Source organism: Podarcis filfolensis (assembly GCF_964270895.1).
Source record: "Podarcis filfolensis genome assembly, chromosome: 15".
Classification (NCBI taxonomy): domain Eukaryota; kingdom Metazoa; phylum Chordata; class Lepidosauria; order Squamata; family Lacertidae; genus Podarcis; species Podarcis filfolensis.
In genome coordinates this window covers 16937307-16961927 of record NC_139618.1, presented here as the reverse complement: position 1 = coordinate 16961927, position 24621 = coordinate 16937307, and the positions used below count along the sequence as shown (strand labels likewise).

General features: G+C 41.6%; 1 protein-coding gene across 6 annotated transcripts in view; it reads left to right on the top strand.

Annotated features, from left to right (window-relative positions):
- The window catches only part of ARHGAP32 (Rho GTPase activating protein 32), a 199381-nt gene that overhangs the window by 154883 nt on the left and 19877 nt on the right, over positions 1–24621 (top strand). For all 6 annotated transcript variants that reach the window (XM_083588250.1, XM_083588255.1, XM_083588251.1 and 3 more), the window contains 2 exons: positions 12192–12341; positions 23684–23786. In XM_083588250.1, the coding sequence (XP_083444376.1) occupies positions 12192–12341; positions 23684–23786 (253 nt within the window). The remainder of the gene's footprint in view (positions 1–12191; positions 12342–23683; positions 23787–24621) is intronic.

Here is a 24621-nt window from a genome sequence, read left to right as displayed (position 1 = left end):
AAACTTTACCACTTCATTCTCCCACGCTTTCCTTGATTTGTCTCCATTATTGGGAATTCAGAAATCTCCGTTCAGGGGCTTCCTTTCTCCAGTTGAGTCAGCATCTTTTATCAGTTGCTGCCTAAACACAGGGGAATGCTTGAATATCAAATCACTATGTTCCAGATCAGTAGCATTTCCCTGTGAAATGTAGATTGAAAGGAGATCAATCATCATTGAATGGAAGCATTCCTATAGCCACTTAGTCCAAGGGCTTATATTTCAGCTGATTCAGCAGTGAACCCCTCTACACATCACATCCTCTTCTTAGGTAGCTAGAGGGCAAAACCTATCATATAGCTTTGACATAATTCTGTATTTTGGACCCACCTGTTGGCCCCACCCATAACTGTGGGGCCAACAGGTGGGGGAAAGCCATCTTTTTCACCCTGCTGCACTGTCTACAGGCTAGCAAGCCAGTTCACCTCCAAGGCTTTTTGCAGCCTCTGCTGTTTGAGGACTAAACTAATCTCTTTGGTCAGTTGCTGCTTTTTAAACAAATTTATTTGTAATTGTGTCTGGGTCTGATAAAAGTGCCCACAGGTGAGTAGAACCTTAAACGTAAATTTACGAGGCCATAATAAGACCCCTGCCAGGCCTAATTTGGCCTGAGCTCTGGAGGGTCCTCATGCCTGTTTTAGGGAAACCATGAAACTGGTTTGGTTGTCGAAACTCATAGTTTAGATAAAATTATGCATGAAAACTGAAGTGAGCATTTCCAATCTCATGGCCATGTGGGGATGGGAAGAAGGAGCACATGAACCCCAAGGTTCATGCCTGTAGCAATAAATCATAGTTTAGCACAGTTTTCCCCAGCTTGCTGCCCTCAATATGTTTAGTCCCAACCCACATGGCCAATGGAGGTGTCCAGGTTGCAGAAGGCAAGGTTTAGCATGACCTGTGAAACAGTCCTGCAGGGCTGTGTTGCTCTCTATGTCCTTTTTCCATTGTTGTTCCAGATATCCTTTTGCCCCTGCCCTTGCTTTTTGCTTTTGGGAGCCAAGTAAATTACGTGAAGGAAACCTATGTGAAAATGCAGTACATTTTGTCCCATTGGTGGCAAATTCATTTCTTAGGCACAGACCTGCTTATGTCTCCATACAAGCAAGAACAGACAATTTTATAATATTGAGGTTGCCATGGAAATATGCCACACACACGACCATGCTTTTGTTTAGCATGCTGATCAAATTTAATTAACGGCAGAGGAACCGGTACACCTTCAGTCTCCAATTGCAGTTTCTCAAGACCAAACCCCACTCCCAAGCCATTTTGTAGGAAGCCCTGTGCAGAACAGATCCCCGCTGGCAGATCTTTCCTGCTCAGTTTGTGCAGACTTTGGATTCTAACATTTTTCATGGCGATTCTTCTATGGTGTTGGAATTGGTTGTAGGGTGCACAGTAATAATAAAGATGATACAGTGGTACCTCGGATTACAGATGCTTCAGGTTACAGATGCTTCAGGTTACAGACTCCGCTAACCCAGAAATAGTACCTCAGGTTAAGAACTTTGCTTCAGGATGAGAACAGAAATCGTGCGGCGGCGGCGTGGCGGCAGCAGGAGGCCCCATTAGCTAAAGTGGTACCTTAGATTAAGAACAGTTTCAGGTTAAGAACGGACCTCCAGAACGAATTAAGTTCTTAACCCGAGGTTAAGAACCCTGTATAGGGAAGTGCTGCTCATCACAATAATGAACTTCTGGAATTCAGTTTCACAAGGTTTGGTAATGGCTTTAAACCGAGGAAAGGTTTTAGATGAAGATTTGATAGCTTCAGGGAGGTAGCTATTATTTCAAACAAGTAAATGCAAGCTCCAGGTTCAGTGTTGGTATACCTCTAAATGTTGACTGCTGAGGATAAAGAGTTGGGGAGGGCTGTTTTCTACATAACCCAGTTTGTTTGCTCCTTCTAAACCAGGGTGGTCTAACCTCTCAGACCAAGTGGGCTGCAAAAGTACTTCAACACAGAACCCGCAGGCCACACACTGAATTAAATTTCCATAGCGTAAATTAAAGTGTTTGCAATATATTACTTAATATACACAATATATATATATATATATATATATATATATATATATATATATATATGCACGCTATTAATAGATTTAATATATTTATTTAAGAAATTGAGGTAGCTCAGTTGGTTAGAGCACAATACTGATAATGTCAAGGTTGCAGGTTCGATCCCTGATATCCCAGCTGCATATTCCTGCACCACGGAGGGTTAGACTAGATGATCCTCAGGATCATTTCCAACTTTCTAGTTTTATGATTTATTTAACAATATTTAGATACAAACACATGTATACATTTTTGTTAATAACACAGACATTGAGTCCCTGTCAGGATAAAAAAGCAGGGTATAGAGGAAGAAGAAGAAGAATTTTAGAACTATGTACATCACCTTGGGCTCCTTGGAGGAAACAGTGTGATATAAATGCAATTAATAAATTTCAAATAAAACATAATTAAAACATAGGGAGAGCACACACACATTCCAAAGGCACTTCGGGGGGGCACTTGAGTTTAGTTGCAATGCACACTGGGAGTTGTAGTTCTAGCACCCTGATGAGATTCCTGTGGGGCTTCCAATAGCCGCCAAGGCAAATGTCTTCATTCACCGCACCTTGCGCTGTGGCTGCTGACATGCAGCAGTTTCCAGCTGCGCGTCAAACATACACGGGACTCACCTCTGTTGCCGCAGCCACCACCATTGTGCCTAGCACCGACGAGAAAGAAAAACTAATGATAAGCACCAAAGCCTCACCATGACCTTGAATTCAAGTCATCATGCTCTTGTTGAGAGTCAGCCCCCCCCCCCCGCTCCTCAGACCTTAGCCAATCGCAGCTTGCCTCTGCCTATACAGGGGCCGTCCTCTCTTTGCACCCTGTCAGCCTGGCATCAACCAATTGAGAGACAGGATTTCCTCTGCAGCACTGCCCCCACACAGCCAGTGTTATGCTTTTCACTTGGATTCGTAGAAGGAGCATAGAGATACAATGGAAGAGAATGGCTGTTGCCACTAGTGACGCTATTTTGATACTTAACAGGGCTACCAAAAAGGACCACTCTGTTCTAAGCATGAACAGGTAAGGAAACATCAGGAAAAAGGAATAAAGTGCTGTCTGAATGCAGACCTCAGATTCAATAGTTTTGTTTCAGATCCCAACCTAATGTGGTGTAGTGGCCAGAGTTTTTAGCCTGTGTCCCAGGTTCAAACCCCACCTCAGCCCTGAAGCTCACTGGGCCTGTCACTATCTCTCATCCTTGTTTACCTCGCAGGCTGGACATGAGGATAAAGAAAACTGCCCACACCTTCAGCTTTGTGGAAGATGGGATATAAATGTACTAAAGTATAGTCTTAACTCAGATAATTTAAAAATTCAAAATGTTTCATGCAGCTGTGCTTAGTGAATTGGTCTATATTGATCTCGAAGATGATTCTACACTTGATTTGTATTCGAATTTAATTCATTGAATTAACTAATTCGTGTATTTAATTAAAAAAATCAAGCTGTTTCACTTTGACAGATGTTTTCTTGCCTCTGCTTATGGCTGATTGTAGAAATGACCTAGAGAGGGTTTTTGTAAAACATTTAAGAGAGAAGTAGAGCCTCTTCTTAAGGATACTTGCCCTTTTACTGTATTACCTCCTGGCAGACTTTGCCTGCCAATCAATATATTGATGGCTCTCTGTTTTAGCTCAGTGCTCATTTGTAATGGAAATGACTTCATTGTTGATCCAAGGCTCCAACCAGCTTTTTCTGAGCAACTGAGACATTGAGTGGCATGCTTGCTTGGGCATGTTTCATTAAATACTGATGCAATCTTCCTGGGATAGCTCAGTCAGTAGAGCATAAGACTCTTTATCTCAGCTTTGTGGGTTCAAGCCCCACGTTGGACAAAAGATTCCTGGATTGCAGGGGGTTGGACTAGATGACCCTCGTGGTCTCTTCCAATTCTACAAGTCTATGATTCTATTTCCAAAGTACGATTGACAGTAGAACAACACTGCTTTACTGCTAGATGAAGCATTCAGCTCTTCTTAATCAGATACTAGAGATCCGGTGCAGATGGAATGTTAGATTATCAAGCTACAAAATAACTCAGTGAGAAGGCCTAATTAAACTTGATTATAACATGTAGCCGAAAACTGCTACTAAGATAAGAGAGACTAGGACTTGATTACTCCCCTGCATGCGCAGTGGGATGGACATAGAACTCTAGTGAGAATTAGGAAATACCTGTTATGTACTTAAATTCAGTTTACAATCATGCTCCCTGAAACACCTTTCTGTATAACTCTTCGGTATTTTTGTTTGGCTCTCTCGCATCATCTCAAAATCTGCCCCTTTTAAAGTGCTGTCATATATTAATAGTATCTTGCTTTGAAGTGATACCGTTTTTATATTTTAAAAAAATGAAAATAGAAATCTCGTGTATTTGACAACATGGCCTTGCTAGCACAACACAGCAATGACTTCCCAAGACTACAGAGGTCATCTTGCTCCACCCCTTTCTTTTTTGCTCCTGCACCACACTGCACTAATCCAAGGTTTGGCCTAGCATCATATCTGAACCTGGGCTTATGGTTAAGTTCTTGAGCTGTAGCCAAGAACAAACCTTTTAACAGGGTGATATTACAAGCAGTAATATTCATACAAGTCAGTATGAATATAATAATAATTTATTATTTATACCCAGCCCATCTGGCTGAGTTTCCCCAGCCACTTGGGCCTATACTTGCTTTGTTTCCTCTAGCTTAAACTATGGCAGTATTATGCCTTTATATCAACAGCAGTCAAGTTGCTGTACCCAGCGTGCCGCAAGAGAATTGGATGTAGCTCACAATTTCTTCTTGCTGCTGCTTCTATAAAAAAAAGGACTGTAATAGGAAAGAAGGCTGACCAGAGCTGCCAAGCTCCTATCAGAAATCCTAGATGTTATCTACTTGGACCAAAAATGGTTGAAGGGCACAATATTGTTTATGTTTGTTGCTATGTTGTGTATTTTTGTGCTTTTATATTGTAAACTGCCCTGTGATCCTCAGATTAAGGGCAGCATAAATAAAATAAAATAATTAAAATAAATAATAATAAATAATAACTCCCAAGTCTACTGTATTAATATGTGACTGCATAATAATATTTTTTATTAAACAGGCATATTAAGATGGGTCAAAGAAAACTCTATTGTGAAATAAGTTGTCATGTAAACAAACATTTCTCCTCCGCGCTCCATTTATTTATTTAGTTTCCTGTCACTCGCCCAGAGTTGCAATCATGTAAGTAAATCATGAGTAAGCTGCAAGTCTACTGTATGTCAACACTTATATGTTAGTCATGACTGAAACTGCACATGCCTATCAATACAAAGCTGGGCATCTGGCAGAGGGAAAAGATTTAAAATGCATTACATGGCTAATCCTGTTCTTCTGTCAGGTGCTGACCTCAGCGTTGACAGACGTGTAGCTTCAGTCATGATTGACACATGCTGTGTGGAATTATAAGGGCACAGTTTCTGTGTATGGTGTAAATTCTCTGGCTCAAGAACAAAATATGTTTCATGGTGAGAGAATTCACACCATGCTTAGGAACAGGTACATTACAACATGCTCATTCTCTGTGCTGGGCGCACAGTTCAGCACCCTGAATTCTCTGCTGTAAATGTGTTCAGAGTAAACTTCCAGTCCTTAGCTCTGGAGCCAGACCTGAGTTGGTAGAATTTGCAATGGCCATGGGATGGGACATCAGTTCCTTGCATTGCTGGTTAAGCCTCAACTAGCAGAAGCAAATAACTTGGGGGAGGGGGTGGATATTGTTTTGTTTTATTTTTGTTTTAACTATTTATTTTAGCCTTTTATCCTGTATTTTTATCTTGTGAACTGCCCTGAGTTCTCCAGATGAAGGGTGGTATATAAATTAATAAATAAATAATGATAAAAAATAAGTTAAATTGCTTAATTAGAATAACTTACAGTCAGTATAAAATTCAAATTTTTCTGGTACAAAATGGTAACATACCCACAGCCTCTGTTAACAGTTGACTGTTCATATTTAGCTATTTATGGCCCTCTTTCCCTTTAAATCAGTCACTAGAATTTCACCCACCCACCCACTTAGAGCAAAGGCTAGAACAAAGTAATACTTTGAATCCTCTTCTTGTTTCTCCTGTGACTTTGCTCCTAAACAGACTATCAGCTTAAATCCCTGCAGTTGCACATGTTCTAGTTTTTGACCTTAGCATAACATTTTCCTCACAGCAGGGGGGTAAAATCACCCGTTAACAGGAAAAGCAACCAATATGCTGGCCGTGAGCTGGGAATGTGGGTCATTCTGCATGTGGAAAGATTTTCTTTCCTAGGCTACTAATCCTGTGTTAGCAATCCGACTGCCATCAGGAGTCCAAACCAGGGACGGACACGTTTTAAATGCCTTTTTAATCAATAGTGGTATGGTGTAGGTGACTTTATTCATCTGTGAACTCTTGTGAAATTGTTACTAGATCCTAAAAGTGGATTGAAAAGGCAAGCTTGTCCCCATGTGCTTCATGGAGCTTTTAGTTGCTGTATGTTTTTGAAAGATGTGTGAATACATTTTCACAGGAACTTAACCCCTGAGAATGCCAAAAGGGGAGACATATTCTACCACTACACAACAGCCACCCTGTCCTGCGTCCATCCATCCCAGAGAATGGAGAGGTGGGAGGAAAATGTGGCTTCAAAAATCAGAGAAGAGCAACAGTGGCAGCCACACTCCCAGCACCCATGGCAACACACCAGTGCCCGCCCGCCCTAGTCAGCATGGTGTTGTTGTAAAAATGACATGGCATGAAGTTGTGGAAATTACATGGCCAGAAATGGGAGGCCCCAGTCCACCCATGCTAACAGGAAGGCATCATCACATCCCACACACAACCTGCCAGTTACAACGATTCCACAACACCTTCCACGGTGTAAGATACTGTGGTACAGACAGGAAGAGACCAGCAGCCAGGAGCTCTAGGCAGATGTTTGGTTTCCCTTATGCCATACATTTCTCACAAAGTACGATGTGTGTGTGAAGGAAGGAGAGGACATATAGCACAGCACCCAAACATCTCCCTTGGGGCAGGGGATCATGACCCACTATGGGAAGAAAACCCACCATTGGCCCATATTTGCCAATCGCTTGTAGCAAAGAAACAGCAAAATTAGAGCCTTATTGAATAGCATCAGGGATGGAGTGAGTTCTGGAAGTAAAATAGATGTGTATGGGCTTGTCAGGGTTTCTGCCCCTTTGACCATCAAATAGTGGGCAGCAAAAGCGGCAGATGGATTTGCCCCTCTAGGCTACGCACCCATTCTATGCACACAGGCATCAACTGTTAGATATGGAGCTTGACAGGAGTGGTAACCCTACAGAGGAACATTTGTGGTGTGTTTTGGTCACTGCTACTGGCCATAGGGTGGGTCTCCCTTGTGGTGTGCACACAACTGTGCAGAGCAAAAGGGAGGGAGGGAGAATCAGTTGTCAGAAGTTGGAACTCATCTTCCCTGGATGTAGGAGCAGAATAGGTGTGAGGAACGGGGAGAGGAGAATGATTGCTGCTACTTGAGTGCTCTGTCCATGGTTGGGGCTCAACCTCCCCACCCCATCCTGGAGTGGGGAAGAAATTGCAGTGACCAATGAGATGTTTAGACCTTCCTGCATAGGACTGTAGTGGAACTCTTATGCCCCTTTGCCCTGCTCTGTGCACCCTGACTGTGATTCAGTAAGGGAAAAGCACTCATGCATGTTTGACCAGAAGTGGCAGAGGTTGAAGTGGAATCCCTGGCCTGGATCAGCAGAGAACTTATCTGCATGTGGGGAAGACTGCTCCCAGCTGATGGCGGAGAAGGTTTAAGTACAGTTGAGGCAAGACACAGATTTCACATGCAGCTGGTTGGGGGAGGAAATATGGGAGACACTTTGTAGCCGGACTTCCTCCTCCCTTCACCGACCTGCATAGAGTACTCTGCTGTTGCCTCCCTATTGTAGGAATGTTGTAGGATCTGTGGTTGCCAGGTCATCTTTACAACATGTCATCTTCATGACCTCATTGCAACATCACCATGTTAGATGAGTGGTCAGGTGTCTGGAGACCTGAGGCAGGCTACCTGTGAGGGTTCTAGGAACAGCAGTGTCAGCAAAATGCTATTTCCATGTGTCTTTAGCTGGCAGGCTGTTTTGTGCACTGGTTCCCTCCTCAGAGACCTCTTGTATGTTCTTAGTACATGACGTTAGGCCAGAGTGATTCAGCCATGTACCCTTTTCTCTGAGTTATAGGTCCCTTGTTGTGGAGTTATATCCAAGTGTTGGTGTGCTGTGGTTGGCTGCAGACTAATGGCAAATCCAGTTCTTGGTCATGGCAACATGGGCGGGGCGGTTGGGGCAAGAGATGGGAGGCAGTGCCTTTTGTTCCATTTTAATTTTTCTATTAAATTGAAAGGGAGAATTTCCCTTACGCAAGCTTTGTGTTTGATACAGAGTTCCACTGTGTTTGGGATCTGAGGATACATAGGACTTCAACTTAAGTCTACTCCTTTGTCCTGTCCAATCTCATTTTGGATGCTACTCCAGCAGGGTCATGGTGGTGCAGCAGGCACACCATCAGCACAGCTGCACAGGTGTATCTTGCATGACACCAATATACCATGTTCTGTCAGTGTAGTGGTGCTTCTCAGGGGTAGCCAACATGGTTCTATCAGCTACTGTTGGATTCCCATCAGCCCAAGTCAGCCAGGGGTGATCGGAGAGTTCAACAATATCTGGAGAGCATTGCATTGGCTACGCCTACTGCACTCCCTCAGCTAGTGTATCTCGAGTACTGGATTGCACCCTTGCTATTATCTAGAATACTGTGTTTTAGGATATATTACCTATAGAGGCTATTATGAGTTTGGATATTACTTTTCAGACTGAAATATAAAATTAGTGAACTGGATTCTAGTCCACAACAGCACATGCCATAATAAATTTGTTTAGCCACACAACTCTAGTTGTTTTTGCTTAGTCCTTGGTATCTTCCCTTTCAATTTAAATATATCAGGGTGGGAAAAACTTAAGCTCCAGCCCAGCACCATTAGTAGAGTCACTTTCTCCTGGTTGGCAACCTAGGAGTACCAGACAATCATCCTCTGCTCCCCTTGAAAATAGATTAGGAGACACAGCAGCCAAATCTGAGAAGCACAAATACTAAGACACTTAACTGGAACTGAATATTTTTTTGGGGTGGGGAGGAGAGAGAGAGAGAGAGAGATGTTTTCAAGCTTTTCTGAAGTGATGGTGGGAGTATCTCGCTGTTTCTTTCCTTTTAATCTTTGTCAGGTTCATAAAATACCTAGGCAAAAGGTAATGTTTGTAGTCAGCCAGCTAGCACAAAAATGTTGCCGATTAGCACCTTGACTGCAGCCAAGGTCTGATGTACTTGGGACCCAGTGTGATGGGTTGCTGTAAATCTCTGCTGTAAAACATAACAGCATTTGACACACAAAAAAGCTGCAGTGTGTGTTTTGAACTCGGGTAAGTTTTGGAGTGATACTCTCATTGTAATAACCTTCAGCATATTTTTCTTTTCATCTGTTCTGTATTAAATTATTGTTTCATAGTATTGTCATAATGCATATATGTTGAAATGCTGTATTATAGTGGCCTGTCATATAAGTATCATTGCTTTGGAATTGTCGGCACCCAACAGTTTTGGATCCCCAGTTAGTTGCCTAATATTGGAAAGTCCTGGCAGGTATATATTATCTTGCCACTTGAAATAAAGAAACCATGGCTATTTCCTCACAAGAGTATTTTATCTTGCTGTGCTTTGATTGTCACCAACCTCTCTTTTCTTTTCTCTTCTTTTCTTTTCTGTTCTGTTAACGAGATGGTAGACTTGCCCCTATCTTAAGGCCTGATAGCCAGTACTAGTGCTTTATAGCTTCCTGAGACTGAAAAGGCTGGAAATAAAGGAAGTCCTTTTGCAACTGGCTTCAAGTTGTGGCTTTTATTTGAAGAGAATGTCTCTAGAGAATTGCTTGCAAACAAAAGCAATTTAGTAAGAGTGAGCAGGCATCTTTTGTAAGACACTGCTTAGCTTTTCCTTTTTAGCTCAAAGAAGAAGTTAAAATGGAACAGTTTTGCCCTGTTCACCGATTGAAATTAATGCTAAGTTTATTCACCTTTTGGCATAGGGCCATTTCCTTCTCATCAAGGGGTAATTGCTACGTGTATGAATCTCAATTGCATTGTCTCTAATTCAATGGAACTTGGAAAACACAACTAAGAACTTGTACTCCCTTTTACATTAAAGGTCAAGAAGAGCATCACAGTCTTTACAGTGGGAGAGACTTGGGCGTTTTATGCTTCTTTCTTTGTTTTTGACACTTGCTATTTGCCTGGCCATATGAACATGGAGTTTGTATTGGCTAATAGGTTGTAGAAACATTTGTGGAATCATTTAATGCTTCTCAAGGTGGTAATCAATAAACTGGAGTCATTAACTACTGGTGTAATAGCAGTTGCAATTATGTACTCCTATTTCCTGGTCACTCGGTGTATTTTGTTTTCGATAACATTCTTCCATTCACTACTGTCACTACTGACTGATGGTAATTTAGATGCCCACGGTTGTACCAACAGTGCAATCACTGTTGTCCAAAGTAGTGCTGTATTTATTCAAAAATTGAATTCCATTATTTCATGTTCAGTATTTGAACCTTTCATTACAAAAAGAAGCCAAACAAGTTTAGCAATAAACTTAATAAAACAAATACAATAAAATCAAATATGAAACAATATTAAAAATTGTCCATAAATAAAAATGCTGTTAATAACTGATAAAAAGGATTAAAAATAACTATTCGGTTAATAAGCATAATACATAATTCACACTTTCTCTGCAGTAGAAACATGTCAATAAGCAAGAAAATAATAAAATGCATGACACATACTTGAGTTAACAGTGCAATATGCCAATAATATTAGAGTCACTGTTAAAGCAAACACTACCATCCCAGAATGAATAGGAACCCAAAGGGGACTGTTGTGAAACACTTAACCAGTGTCTGAAAAGGCCAAAAAGTCAAATTTTTAGACATTCTGAATACTCAGAGACTCTACTAGGTCCAAGATGACCAAACTCTCAGAACTGAATATGCCTCTCTCTCACTTGGAGGTCTAAATGGAGCACTTGTGAAAGGCTAGATGGCAACTTGTCAGGGATTCTGTAGCAGGGATTCCTACATTCCTGAGGGTTGAACTAGATGACCCATTGGGGTCCCTTCTAACTCTGAAATTCTGTGATGGCATCCTTCTGTAACAGTACAAGAAGCTGAGAGCAAGTATGCCTCTTAAAGAAAATTCTTCTCAATAGGTTATAACAGAACCTTGGGAAGCTTTATCGTTTTGTGATCTTATTCATTTCCCCCTATTCATGTGCCTTTTGTTATGCTAATTTGGGGCCCTGGCTAGATGTTGTGCTCCTTCCTCCAGTCTCAAGTTTAGAGTTCTTACTTAGCTGATGTGACATCCTGCTTAGCAACATTTAAAACATGTATAAAGAAAACATGTATAAAACATGTGTAAAGGCAGACCAACACTTGGCAGTGACTAGACTGGCCAGAGAACTATGCTATGGCAGGGCACAGGGTACAGGAGTGAGTTTCCTTCCTCTCTGAAATGCTTGTTCCCTTTTCTCACCTGTCAGGGTCCCACCACTGATCTGTTCATAAGCAATTGACATGAAAGGATTAGCCCTGCAAGCATGGCGTGAAATGAAACCATAAGGAAACATATGGGCTGCATTACCCATTCCTTCCTTTCCTCTTCTCCTCACTAGACTGAAAGCTACGAAATACCAAGCACAAGCAGACTGCTGAGATGGGGAGAGCATAACAATTAAAACTATTGTCCTACTATATCTTAACTCTGTCTTCCATTACAGATTTTGATTTCCCTGAATCACTTATATAAGGGAAGAGGGAGGACGCTGTTGCAGAAACTGATCAGATATGTGCATGGTAGTAATAGGGGTTGCTTTTGAAAAGAATGAACTGTGGTTCAGTGAAATAATGTATTATACATCTTCCTTCCTGTCTATCTGGCCACAAAATGAGATTTTCCCTTCAATTTTACAGTGTCAAAAAAACACGGCAAGCTTATTACTTTCCTGCGCACATTCATGAAGTCTCGGCCAACAAAACAGAAACTGAAGCAACGTGGGATCTTAAAAGAGAGGGTATTTGGCTGCGACCTTGGAGAACATCTTCTCAACTCTGGTCATGATGGTAAGTAAGAAGAATGTTATGCTTTGGCTCAAGAGTGTCCTACAATGCGAATTCTAAAAGAACAATTTGGATCTCACCAGCATTACTTTTCTTTGAGTCATTACAATGCTCCACCTATAGCACCTGCCTCTTCATTCTTCTTAAGAAAGTGCAGTCCAAGATTTCCATGCAGTTGAGACATAATATTTGTCCTGCCTTGGCACCCAGCACTTCTGTAATATCACAGTTTGATGTGTTACATAGAGTATATGAGAGTGATTTTATTATTTTGACATCAGTCAGAGATTATTCACAGAAGCAGGTTGTCCTCATGATGATGATTTAAGAAAGAATCAGGCCAATCATTTTTCCCAGGAGTTAAGGGCATCTGAACGGTAGCCAAGGATAAAATGTCGCCTCCCTGATGCATTGTTATTGCTGTTTTAATTTTTCAAGAAAAATATTTGGAATAAATAATAATCTGGGCAACTGAATGACATCACACATCAAAGTCCATCTTGTTATATCTTCCAACTTTTGCTTAAGAGGTGATGGCAAAGGGGCAAAAATCTGAGTTTGCTGTAGCTGTACTTTGACATAAGAATGGATAAGAAGACTAGAGCCACAGACAGCTAGAATTAAAGGCTCAACAGGGACCAAAAGGTTATCAGATCCAAATTGCTGTACTGTGGCAGAATCCTTCCTTCCCGGAGCAGAGTTTGAGAAGAGTTTGTGCAGTTCTTCACTCAGCAACTTGCCTTGGGGTAACTTGATTATCCCAGGCGGGTAAACACATAATTCATTGCACCTCTCTTATAAATCCAGGTGCATATTGAAGTACTATACTCTGTAATGAAATTGATAGGTGTCAGTTCTGCCTGAGACTGGACAATCTGTTAATAATCCACATTTGGTCTGTTAACAGTCCAAACATTTTCAAAACATTTGAGTGTGTACTGCTCTAGTTATACTGACTTCAGCCTGCAGAGAAAGGTTCAGGAGAAGAAGCATTGTGTATTGCTGCTTCTTGGGTGTTTTCTGTAGTGTCTTGATGGTGCTTCTGTTCTTTATGGCTTCTTCCTTTCAGAAGCTAAGCACTTCAGTGTAAAATCACCCAGTTAAAGATTACATCATCCATTGAAACATGTGCTTTGCCTCAGTCCTGAGTATTAATAATATTTGTGTCAATACTTATACAATTAGCATGTTACATTGCTGCTTGGTGATCTCATACCCCTGGGAGCTTTGCAGTGTATTTGCAGTTCCTTGGGCTTTTCTTGTAACTCATTACCTGCTTGCATTTCAGTTTGTGTTTCAAGTGCTTAATTGGATGAAGACCTACACCATGACAGGCACTAAAATTTGCCAAGATATTTTTTGCTGAACCTTAAATGGCAGGGCACAGTTTGTAGCCTTGCATAAATTTTGCACTTTTGTTTTTTCCCTTGACACTGTGTCAGAATCCAGGACATGAGTCATATGTTTCCCAAAGTTTCTATTGGAAAGATGATAGTTCACATGTATCAAATTGATTTGGGTGGGCATGGGTGCAATGTTGTAATGTCAGCATTGATTATATAACACCAGGAAACCCAAGCAACTCTAGGAGAAAGCATGCACAGAGCCGCAATGTTCTAGGATTGGTAGTGAGACTGGATGATCCTAGGAGCAAATGAAATGCAGCATGACAAATGTGCTTGTCTGAAAGCGCCCTTGTGAATTATTACTTGAATTTTGGAGCTTCATTTGTAGAGGAAGAAAATGAGTCAATTCAGAACTCTGCAAAAGTGAGAGGGAACTGGATTTTAGGACACCATGGGCAGAATTTCAGGCCAGGCTATTGCTTATTCTGAGAGAGCTCCTGTATATTACTCTCATATACCCTGTTCGTAACAGTTATTTTCACTTTAATGGATTATTGAAGACTTGAATACTGTAGTAAGAAGGATTGCTGAGATTATCTTCTAAACTGCACCATGTTGGCTTGGTAGCTGCCTCTTTGTCATTCTGTGAAATGCCATGTAAATGGAGATTTGGCTGCCCAAACTATTTAGGTAGCTATAGCCAAACAGAAAGACGCAGCTCCACTTTTCCTTTCTACCCACTCTGCACGTAGCATTGTAACAAATAATTGTGGAGTTAAAAGTGCCACCTAGATCAAGATAGGCAGTCAATGGATTGGATTCAAATGCTGTCCAGATTGCCCAAAACATCACCATCACAGAGCAAACAGCTTAAAGTAACTGAGGCAACATGTTGGGATGTGGCTGTTTGGGGAGGCAGGCCGCTCTGGGAGTGATCGTGTCAAAGGTGCAGTGTCTTCACATAAGCGCAGGATCATTGCACTATAGCACGACATGCCACTGGCTGGGAAACTCAGGCTGTAACATATCAAATGTGGGTGGAATCTACAAGGGTGCCATGAAATGCCTATGGCACAGTCTTCATGTAATTTTGTCTCAGGCTGGAAATTATGTAGGGAGAACAAGAACTTCAGTAGACTTGGGTTATTAAATACCAGCTTTGCTTTCCATCTAACAACTTGGTGATTAAGCTGGGCATTAGTTGTTTCCTTGAATCATATTGATCAATATTTATTTGAAATAGTTGCAGTATTTTGGTTTCTTTAGCTTTGAACATCATTTCCCTACCCTGTGCTGAATAAACACTTGGAAACAAACCAAGACTCCTTGAGGAGTAGCGGTTCGTCATTCAGCTGGGGTTACCAATTTGTTCTGCTTTGCTGCCACCTGCCATGCTTGGTGGTTTTATAGTGTGCAACCTCTGTCAGCATATTGTAGCCCCTGACTAGGTTGGGGTCTCTTTACTTTCCCCTTGTTGGTAGCTGGTGTTGGCAGCAGCTCACCTCAGAATTACTTCTTCCATTGGCCTAGTTAAACAGCGCTTTGCCCAAAAGAAACTGGTGAGAATTTTTTAGCATCACCTACAAATGGAAAGCAGCTTCACTGTTTACTGCTTTGTGTTGTGATAATAATTCTGTATTGCATCATCTCTGTGCATGTTCATTGGCTCCCATTGGGAATTATATGTGATGCTTTCTTTTCTATTCTGAAATTAATAGGAATTGTTGATATATGTTTTTAGTAAGCACAGAGGACAAAAGGCTCTTGTTCTTTAATTTACTTTAAACATTTACCTGCTTATGCCCCTTTCCCCCTATTTATGTAAAACAACTGCAAAAACAGCTTCACAGCATATGGAAAAGTGTGTTGTTAATGACCCAGAAGAAAACTATTAATTGGGTAATTCTTTATTCTGTGAAAGGAAGGCATTATGCGGTTCAAAGCCCATATGCATGCAGTTGTGATAAGGTAAATTTAAGCAATGTATTAGGAAGATTTAAGCAATGTTAAAGGCTTGTCTTCAAAAGATATACAGTCTGTATTTACAAAGCATTCCAGTCTTTGAATGGATTTTACTTATACTAATATTATTTCTGTTACAATTTAGAAGCCTTAAATATACATGGCATAGTGGTAATTCACTGAGTCATTTTGGATTTTACAAACTCATTTCAGCTTTTTCTCTTACAAGATATAATGACATGGAATCCATAATGTTGCTCTTGCCAGTGATTGCTATAGTTACCTACACCGTTCTTCTTTTAAAACAGTGTGCATTTTAATTCTAAAGGGGGTGGGGCAATCTCTATTAAGCAATAAACCTCTTAGATTTTGTTCTGGTAGAAACTGATGCAGCAGCATGGAGTAAGATCTAGAGCAGGTTAAAGATGATCTAAAACCATTTGAAATCATTTGAATGGTAATGTGCCCATTTTTAAGTGTCCTAGATTTTGGTAAACTGAAGCCACCGTTCTCATGGTGTTAATAACTATGCAGGGCAACTGCCCTAAAACTGCTTTTCTTGCCTTCAAAATCCTTACCTAATTTACTATGAAATTAATCTGACAGATTTCAGTCCAGCTCTAGTTGTTGCATATTTACTTGTACCTTGAGTTTTAATTCTTTTTGGCTCTTTCCTGAGCCTGAATACAGGACCCAGCATTCCAAACTTTTTTTAAAAAAAAAATACAGCAAGGAGCTATGATGTCCAAATTATTAAATTTTGTCCTAAAGTATATGTTCATTATAGCATTGGGTTTTCTTGAGATGCTACTGCTTTGGGAATGCTTTTTACTACTGCTTACTGTGAATGCGGGACACAGGTGGCACTGTGGGTTAAACCACAGAGCCTAGGGCTTGCCGATCAGAAGGTTGGCGGTTCGAATCCCCACGACGGGGTGAGCTCCCGTTGCTCAGTCCCTGCTCCTGCCAACCTAGCAGTTCAAAAGCATGTCAAAGTGCAAGTAGATAAATAGGTACCACTCCGGCGAGAAGGTAAACAGCGTTTCCGTGTGCTGCTCTGGTTTGCCAGAAGCGGCTTAGTCATGCTGGCCACATGACCCGGAAGCTGTACGCTGGCTCCCTCAGCCAATAAAGCGAGATGAGCACCGCAACCCCAGAGTCGGCCATGACTGGACCTAATGGTCAGGGGTCCTTTTACCTTTACTGTGAAGTTCATTACAGCAAATGAATACGAATCAATACTCATAAGACAACAGCATAGATAGTGTCTTCTACACTAGGATGGCAGGATGTTCATGAAACACCAGCTGGAGGTGACATTTTGGAACAGCATAGAATTTAAACATAACATTCCCTGAAGATGACATAGGCAGTTTTATTCACATAAACACTTTTAATATCAAGCTTCTGAAATTAAACTGATTAAGTCTGGGAACTAACAGAAAGAATAGGATGATATTTCATTGTAAACATAAAAAAATGCAATACCTGAGTGATAAAATAGAAGCGGCTGTGATATTCATCAGCTTTGTGTGAAAATACAGGTTAAGTACAGAGCACAGTCCAAATAAAGTTGACTATTTTAAGTCCTTTTACTCAAGAGCAGTGTTTCTGGCTATCCACACTTCTGCCTTTTTCTTTTTCTTTTTTTACATGGACTTAGATACAAAATGTACTACTACACCTTGCTTTACAGTGATTGTTCCAGTTTTCTAGTGATGATTTAACTTTATGCCGGTGCATGGAATTCAGCTGAGTGGCAGCATTTCAGTATGGCATGGTCCATTAACTGGCCAAATGGCCCTGGCTTGGACATTGTGAAAATGACACTGTTTCAACAGAACTTGGTGGGCAGCCTTGGTCTCCCAGGCTGAACAAATAATTCTTATTCCAGCAATAGACTGAGAACCCCTGGACTCTTAAAATGCAAGAGGCATATCAGTCTCAAAAACAGAGGAGGGAATCTGATCTGAGTAAACTGAAATATTCAGTGTGAGCAGCTAGTTTGCTATTTGGAACATGTTCCTAGGCAGCAGCTGTGCAGTTCAATTTATTTATTTATTTCATAAAATTTGTGAACTGATTGTGAAAAACCTAAAATAAAAAAACCTCAAAGCCATTTACAAAAAGATAAAACAAGAAAAAAAATACAAGAAATACTTTTAAACACACAAAAAGATAAAATACTAAAACAGAATAAAATTCACACCAGCTTTCTAAGCATCTGGATAGGCTTGTCTAAACAAGAATGTTTTCAGCAAGTGCCAAAAAGAATATAGGGAAGGCTCATGCTTGATATCAGTAGGCAGGGAGTTCCAAAGTGTAGTTGCTGCTACATTAAACAATGGATTTCTTACAAATGTGGAATGGGTATTATGTGGCACCTGTAGTAGTGTCAGCTCCACTGATCAGAGCAGTGAAGTGGGCACATGCGGAGTAAGGCGATTATGTAGGTAAACTGGTTCTAAGTTGTTAAAGGCTTTATAAACTAATAGTAACACCTTGAACTTGTTGCAGTAGCAGTCAGTGCAGCTCTCTGAGCACAGGTGTGATATGCTGACAACGCCTCATCCTTTCAACAATGATGCTGCAGCATTCTGCACTAACTGCAGCTTCTGGATCATGCACAAGGGAAGCCCCACAAACAGTGATTGCAGTATCTAATAGAAGCTTATTATCCCCTTGGGTTGACCTTCAGGAAGTAGACATGGCCGTGGGTTAACTGGGTTGTTCTCATCTCCATTGGAAGCTCAGTGCATTGGGCCAAACCTAGTGGAGCTGTAGCTGGGTTGTGGCAATCCCTTTCACTTGTGCTTGCAAAGCAGTGGAGCTGTCGGGTGAAGTAAAAAGTGACCTGTCACCACAATTTCAGCTTTTTCAGACCAGGGAACAACTGAACTGAATGTTTTATTGGAAAGTGCCAAGCCACATGGCCCACTTACGATTGTTCATTGCCTTCCTGGTGTTTCCTCCTTTGGCCAGAGCTTGGAGGGTGCCACACAGTCTTTATCCACACCTGACACTATTTACATCCAGGGCCCAGGGCCCATTTCACGCTCAAGTTCCACAATGTGGTGAAATGAAGCAAAATCTCTGAAACCTCCAGGGATATTTTTGATGCTTAGACATTACATTCCTCTTGCAGCTTAATGGAGAGGACTGTTGTCTCCTTAATTCTTCTTTATTCCTTAATTTCCACTTCTATTTCTAGAAATAGGAACAGTCATTTTGGCATCAGAAAGAAAACACAAACGGATTGCTTTATCTCTCTGCAGGAGATGTTTGTGGTGCTCAGCATCCCACAGGCTCACCATGTTTAAATTTATCAAGGTTTCTGTAGACAGGGATGTATCTGGGAAACACTGATGGCATGTTGCCTAGAAACCGAAGAACTGAAAATAGTAATCCAGGCCTCTGGCTTGATTTGAGCTCTGTTAATTGTGCTTCCATGTATTTCTGTGTATGTAACAAAAATGCTTATGCTTTGTAATCAGTCTGAAGACTACAGATGTCATTCTGTCAGCATCAGGCTATCAGCATAGTGATCTAATTTAGACTTTCTGTTACCTGGGTATCATGATAAGACCAGGATAAGATCATGAAATGACATGACATCTGGCAGCTCTCCCCCATTTATTGGAATGTAAAAGGAAACACAGAACAACAGATTAAAAGTGATCATGCTTTTGCCCTTCCTTTGTCTTACATCTTTGCCATCTTAATCTGCTGGAAGGCTTCCATGTTCTCTACATGCCATTTAAAATCAAGGATATTGTATTGTGTTTTTGAGTTCTGAAAGTCACCTTAAGGGTTGTGCTGTAGAGGAATAAGCCCTATTAATAAGCAAATAGACTAAAATGGGGTCTTTTGGAAAGTTTGGTTGGACTAGATGACCCCGTGGTCCCTTCCATCTCCACAATTGTATGATTGCAATCAAGAGCATGAATTTTTGGGGGAGCATTCAATTAAATTGTTTCACCAGAGGAAGCCAGCACAATATTTTCCATTATTGCAATAGGACTCCCCCCGCCTGCATTCCCCAACTCTGTACCAGAGGGTCGGCAGAACCCCCAGAACAGCAAGCGGGAGAGGGGGTGGAAAGGGGAGATTAGTAAACCAGGAAGCAGAAATTGTTGCACTTATGGAACAATCTCTTAGCGCTTCATTGAATACAACCCTCAATCTCATACTTCGTTGGTTTGGACACATGGCCCATTTGGAAGTTTCATGTAGACAAAAAACAGTTCCCTATACAGTCATATCTTGGTTGTCGAACGCCCTGGAACTTGGACGTTTTGGCTCCCGAACACTGCAAACCCAGAAGTGATGGTTTCAGTTTGCGAACGTTCTTTTGGAACCCGAATGTCTGACAGGGCTTCCACAGCTTCTGATTGGCTGCAGGAGCTTCCTCAGCTAATCAGAAGCCACAATTTGGTTTCTTTACATTTTGGAAGTCAAATGGATTTCTGGAATGGATTCCATTTGACTTCCAAGGTACGATTGTAGTTAACTGAACAAGGAAGCCTCTTGCAAAGGTTGCCTCATCCTTTGGTACAAAGCAAAGGATGTATGATAGATGTCTCACTTGGGAGCTCACTGGGTCAGACAAACTTGATGGAGAGATCAGTGCCAAAGGGCATTACAGTGGTACCTCGGGTTACAAACGCTTCGGGTTACAAACACTTCAGGTTACAAACTCCGCTAATCCAGAAGTAGTACCTCGGGTTGCGAACTTTGCCCCAGGATGAGAACGGAAATTGTGTGCTGGCGGCGTGGCAGCAGCGGGAGACCCCATTAGTGAAAGCACACCTCAGGTTAAGAACGGTTTCAGGTTAAGAACGGACCTCCGGAACGAATTAAGTTTGTAACCCAAGGTACCACTGTACTTGGGTTTAAAGACCAACATGTGAAGCGTAGACTACGACCCTTTACACATACACTATTATATAAGTTTGTAATATGTGCAGTTACATTTGTCAGTCCAGGATTGGACTTTAATTACTTGTGAGAATCCATAGACTCAAACTGATCATGCCTGATCATCCTTCTTAGAGATGGGCAGGGTGGGGAGAGAACCCAAATAGAAAACAAGAAAAGTAGGGAGACTTAAATGAACAAAAGCCTACTTAGTCATAAGCATCAGTCAAGCATATTTGTGGATATCTTATTTTTTGTTAGGGAGCCCAGTACAACCCAGTTAAAACATGATTGGGATAAACCTGTTTTGAAGAATTTTGGAGTTGGCCATTTCTGGCACAGCTGAATGTTGACAAGGTCCTCTTATCCATTGTGACAATTAAACTAAAGAATTAGCTGTCAACTAGTGGTACCTGGAGGGCAAATGAGGCTGTTGTATCCATTGTCAGTTCAATGTTAATTCCCATTCTTGCATGGCGAATGAGCCAGTGAATTGAACATATTGCAGTGACTGCACCCCATCACCCTGTCCCCTTTCTGTTTTCTGCTTTGGCTTGATGTTAAATGTCACAGTAGGGTGCTCCTGAAATTTAATTATGACAAATACAGCACTACCACGCTGTTCGTTTATAAGGCTAGGAAACCCTGGGGGGGCAAGAGGCCTGGATGCCTGCTGAGGTCGTTCTCTGTGACAAGGTGCTTCAATTAGGCAGTGCAGGCAGGTGTTCTTGGCGGTGCCAGGGACCGGGGGGGGGGGGACTTGTGCTATGCGTGGCTTCATTTTTTGTACAGTGCCTCAGCCTCCTGTTAAAGGAGAATTATAGGAGCTAAACAGAAAAGCGAAAGTGTTTATTATTTGTGTTCAATCCTTTAAATTCAGCTCCTAATATGTTGGTCAATCTTATAACTCCAAACTGTTTCCTATCCTATCCTGTCTCTGTTTTATGTCAGACCTTAAAGTAAGGTAAAGGTACCCCTGCCCGTATGGGCCAGTCTTGACAGACTCTAGGGTTGTGCACTCATCTCACTCTAGAGGCCGGGAGCTAGTGCTATCCGCAGACACTTCCGGGTCACGTGGCCAGCGTGACGAAGCTGCTCTGGCGAACCAGCACCAGAGCAGCACACGGAAACGCCGTTTACCTTCCCGCTATAAAGCGGTACCTATTTATCTACTTGCACTTAAGGGTGCTTTCGAACTGCTAGGTGGGCAGGAGCTGGGACCGGACAATGGGAGCTCACCCCGCCGCGGGGATTCGAACCGCCGTCCATGCGATCGGCAAGTCCTAGGCGCTGAGGTTTTACCCACAGCGCCACCTACGTCCCTTGTGTCGGACCTTACTACGGTCTATTACTTGGGTTATAGTGTGAATCCAGCAGGAATTTAAGATATGAGGATCTTGAGTTCAAAGTGTTGGAGACAAGGACTGGATTTAGAAATTAGAAAGGAGATGTTATAGTTTAGAAGTATGGTGAAAAGCAAGGTTTATACTGTAGAACTAAAAATAACTTTGGTAGTTTTTGCTGTGATATTGCCCCAACTCCTATGAATCCCTTAATAATAAGCAGACTTCCCTGGGAATGGCATGGGGGGGGGGTGGAGTTGAGTGTCTGTGGAGTGGTCATTTTTTAACCAAAACAACGCATGCTTAAAAGATGGTGATGTTTTGACTGGAGAATCTGATTTCATCCTACATGGAGGATAGGGATATAGAGCAGGAAACAGATTGTGTAGAATAGCCAGCAGGGTTGGTATATTGGATGGAATGTTAATGTGTGTCTAATAGTACCTGTCTTGCAATTGATCCTAATCTGTGTTCTAGTTTTTCAGTTACAGATTAACTGCACATACTGTTTTGCAATTTGTAGATGTGATTTACCTTGTTTTTTTCCATTCTGTTGAAGACATACAAGTCTATAAAGTTAAAGTTAAACTAAATTTAAGGTGGAATTTGCTGTTAGTGTTTATTAGTCAGCAGTCGGGTAGACTTTTATGATAGAGCTCCCCGCCTTTGAACCAAAAACCTTTGGCCCAATCTGGTCAATGCCATTGAAAAGTTGTGATTTGAAGGATCAATCCAATTAAAAATGGCAGATCAGGAAACAGAGCATGGTAGCTTGGGGTTGGTGCCAAGGGTACAAACATTTTGGCTGACCTTTGTGGTCATCATGAAACTGCCACTCTTCCAAAGGGTGAGGTGTAATTCCTGACCTCACACTGTGCCTCCCAAATGCACCAAAAGGATACAACATGGCAGGTGTGGTGGGCATCATTGTGGTGGCCTGAGTGGCAGAAAATTCTCTAAAGGTGCACATCTGTTGCATGTACTTGCACGTTCCTGCCATCAAGCAACATCACCCGTGCCGGATATTGGGCTTCCTGACACAAGTGTGTCTCAGGCACAAGAAACTTCCAACACTGAACGTAGAACAGATAACCCAAGCGAATGAATCCAGCCATAGAGTCAATATGTCAAATGTCATGTGTACTGCACACATATGCAGCATTTAAAAATATATTTGCTCATTTAACAAATGGGAATCTCTGAACCTGAATCTAATCCAAAGGGCTGTTACTGAATCCACCATATTGGACCCCAAACAAATGGAAGGCAGATACCTCAAAGCAAGTCAAATCATAGACTTGCAATTCAAGTTAAACACATGCATCTAGCCAGCACTGCTGCCACAAGCAGCCCACCAGTCACAACTGCCCCAAGTTACAAACAAAACTTCAGGATTTGGGGGGAGCGGGTAGCCCAGTTGGTGCTGTGGTAGCTTAGCTGAGCCTGTCCTACTGCTGCCTTCAGTACTGGAGGCATGAGAAAGCACACAGCTGAAGCTGGCTGGCTTGGTGACAGCTCCTTTAGACTTTGTGCAAGCAGGAACAACATGTATTTCATTATCTGAAACCACACATTGCAGTGATTTGGGTTTCAGTCTTGTCTTAACAGAAACAGAAGCACCCACTGAACTAGCTGTACTTAAAAGATATTTAAGAAATCTCTTACCTGTGTAGTTTCTTGAAGGGCTTCTTTCTATGTGTGTAGCCAGGAAGAATCTGGGAAGGTGATGCTAAGAGCATCTAATGGTCAACCAACACTGTTGCTTTTTGCTTTTAAGTCCCTCAGGTTCTCAAGAGTTGCACTGAATTCATTGAAAAGCATGGCATTGTGGATGGAATATACCGTCTATCTGGGATTGCATCGAATATCCAGAAACTACGGTATGAATTTTTTGTGTGTTGTGATTTCAAGTCTCAAACATACTAACGTCAGTTTTGGGGTTTGCTGCTGAATGCCATTGAGAATTTATTTCTGGTTTGCTCCTAAAACACTTAATTTTTGACGTATCGTGTATTTTTCCATGAATCCAAAAGTATCATTGGCTGGGACAGAAACCAGTTGTGTTGCTCTGAGGCCACAATCTATTATTTCAGAATACAGAATGACTGTGGGATAACAAGTAATTTGCAGTTTATTTATGGCTCTTGTGGATGCAGGCTTCAGAAACAGCAGTTGCCTCTTCTCTGATCCCAGCTGTCTGACTCACCATATTAGCTCCTGTGTGTCTAAACCTAGCTAATTTGAAACAGCAATTTCCAGACACGTTATGCAGCATGGAGCAAGCACTGCCATCTGTGGCCCTCTGTAGATGGCTTTTTTTTTTATGGCTCTCTCATCAAGACAGGCCATTGCAGAAGAATTTTCCTCATGTGATTCTTGGCTCTGTGGCTTGCACAGAATCTGCATACAGTGATTTGGATCTTCAGGGCCCTGGGTGGCCCATCATGTCCACAATTTTTCTTTCTAGGTCTTCAGACTGAAAGGAAATGCTATTTTCATTCTGACAGATGGGGAGCTCTACCTAGCCAGAAATCTGTTGCTTATAATAATTGGAATTGCTTGAATTTTGGCTGCATGAACGTTGAGTATATATCATGAAATCAATTTCATGGAGTGTTCCAGATTACAGGCAGTTTGATTGTTGAGCATGCTTGGTGGTTTTATAGCCGACTAAAATGGCTCCCAAGAAGCTATTAAAACTAGCAAAAATGTGAA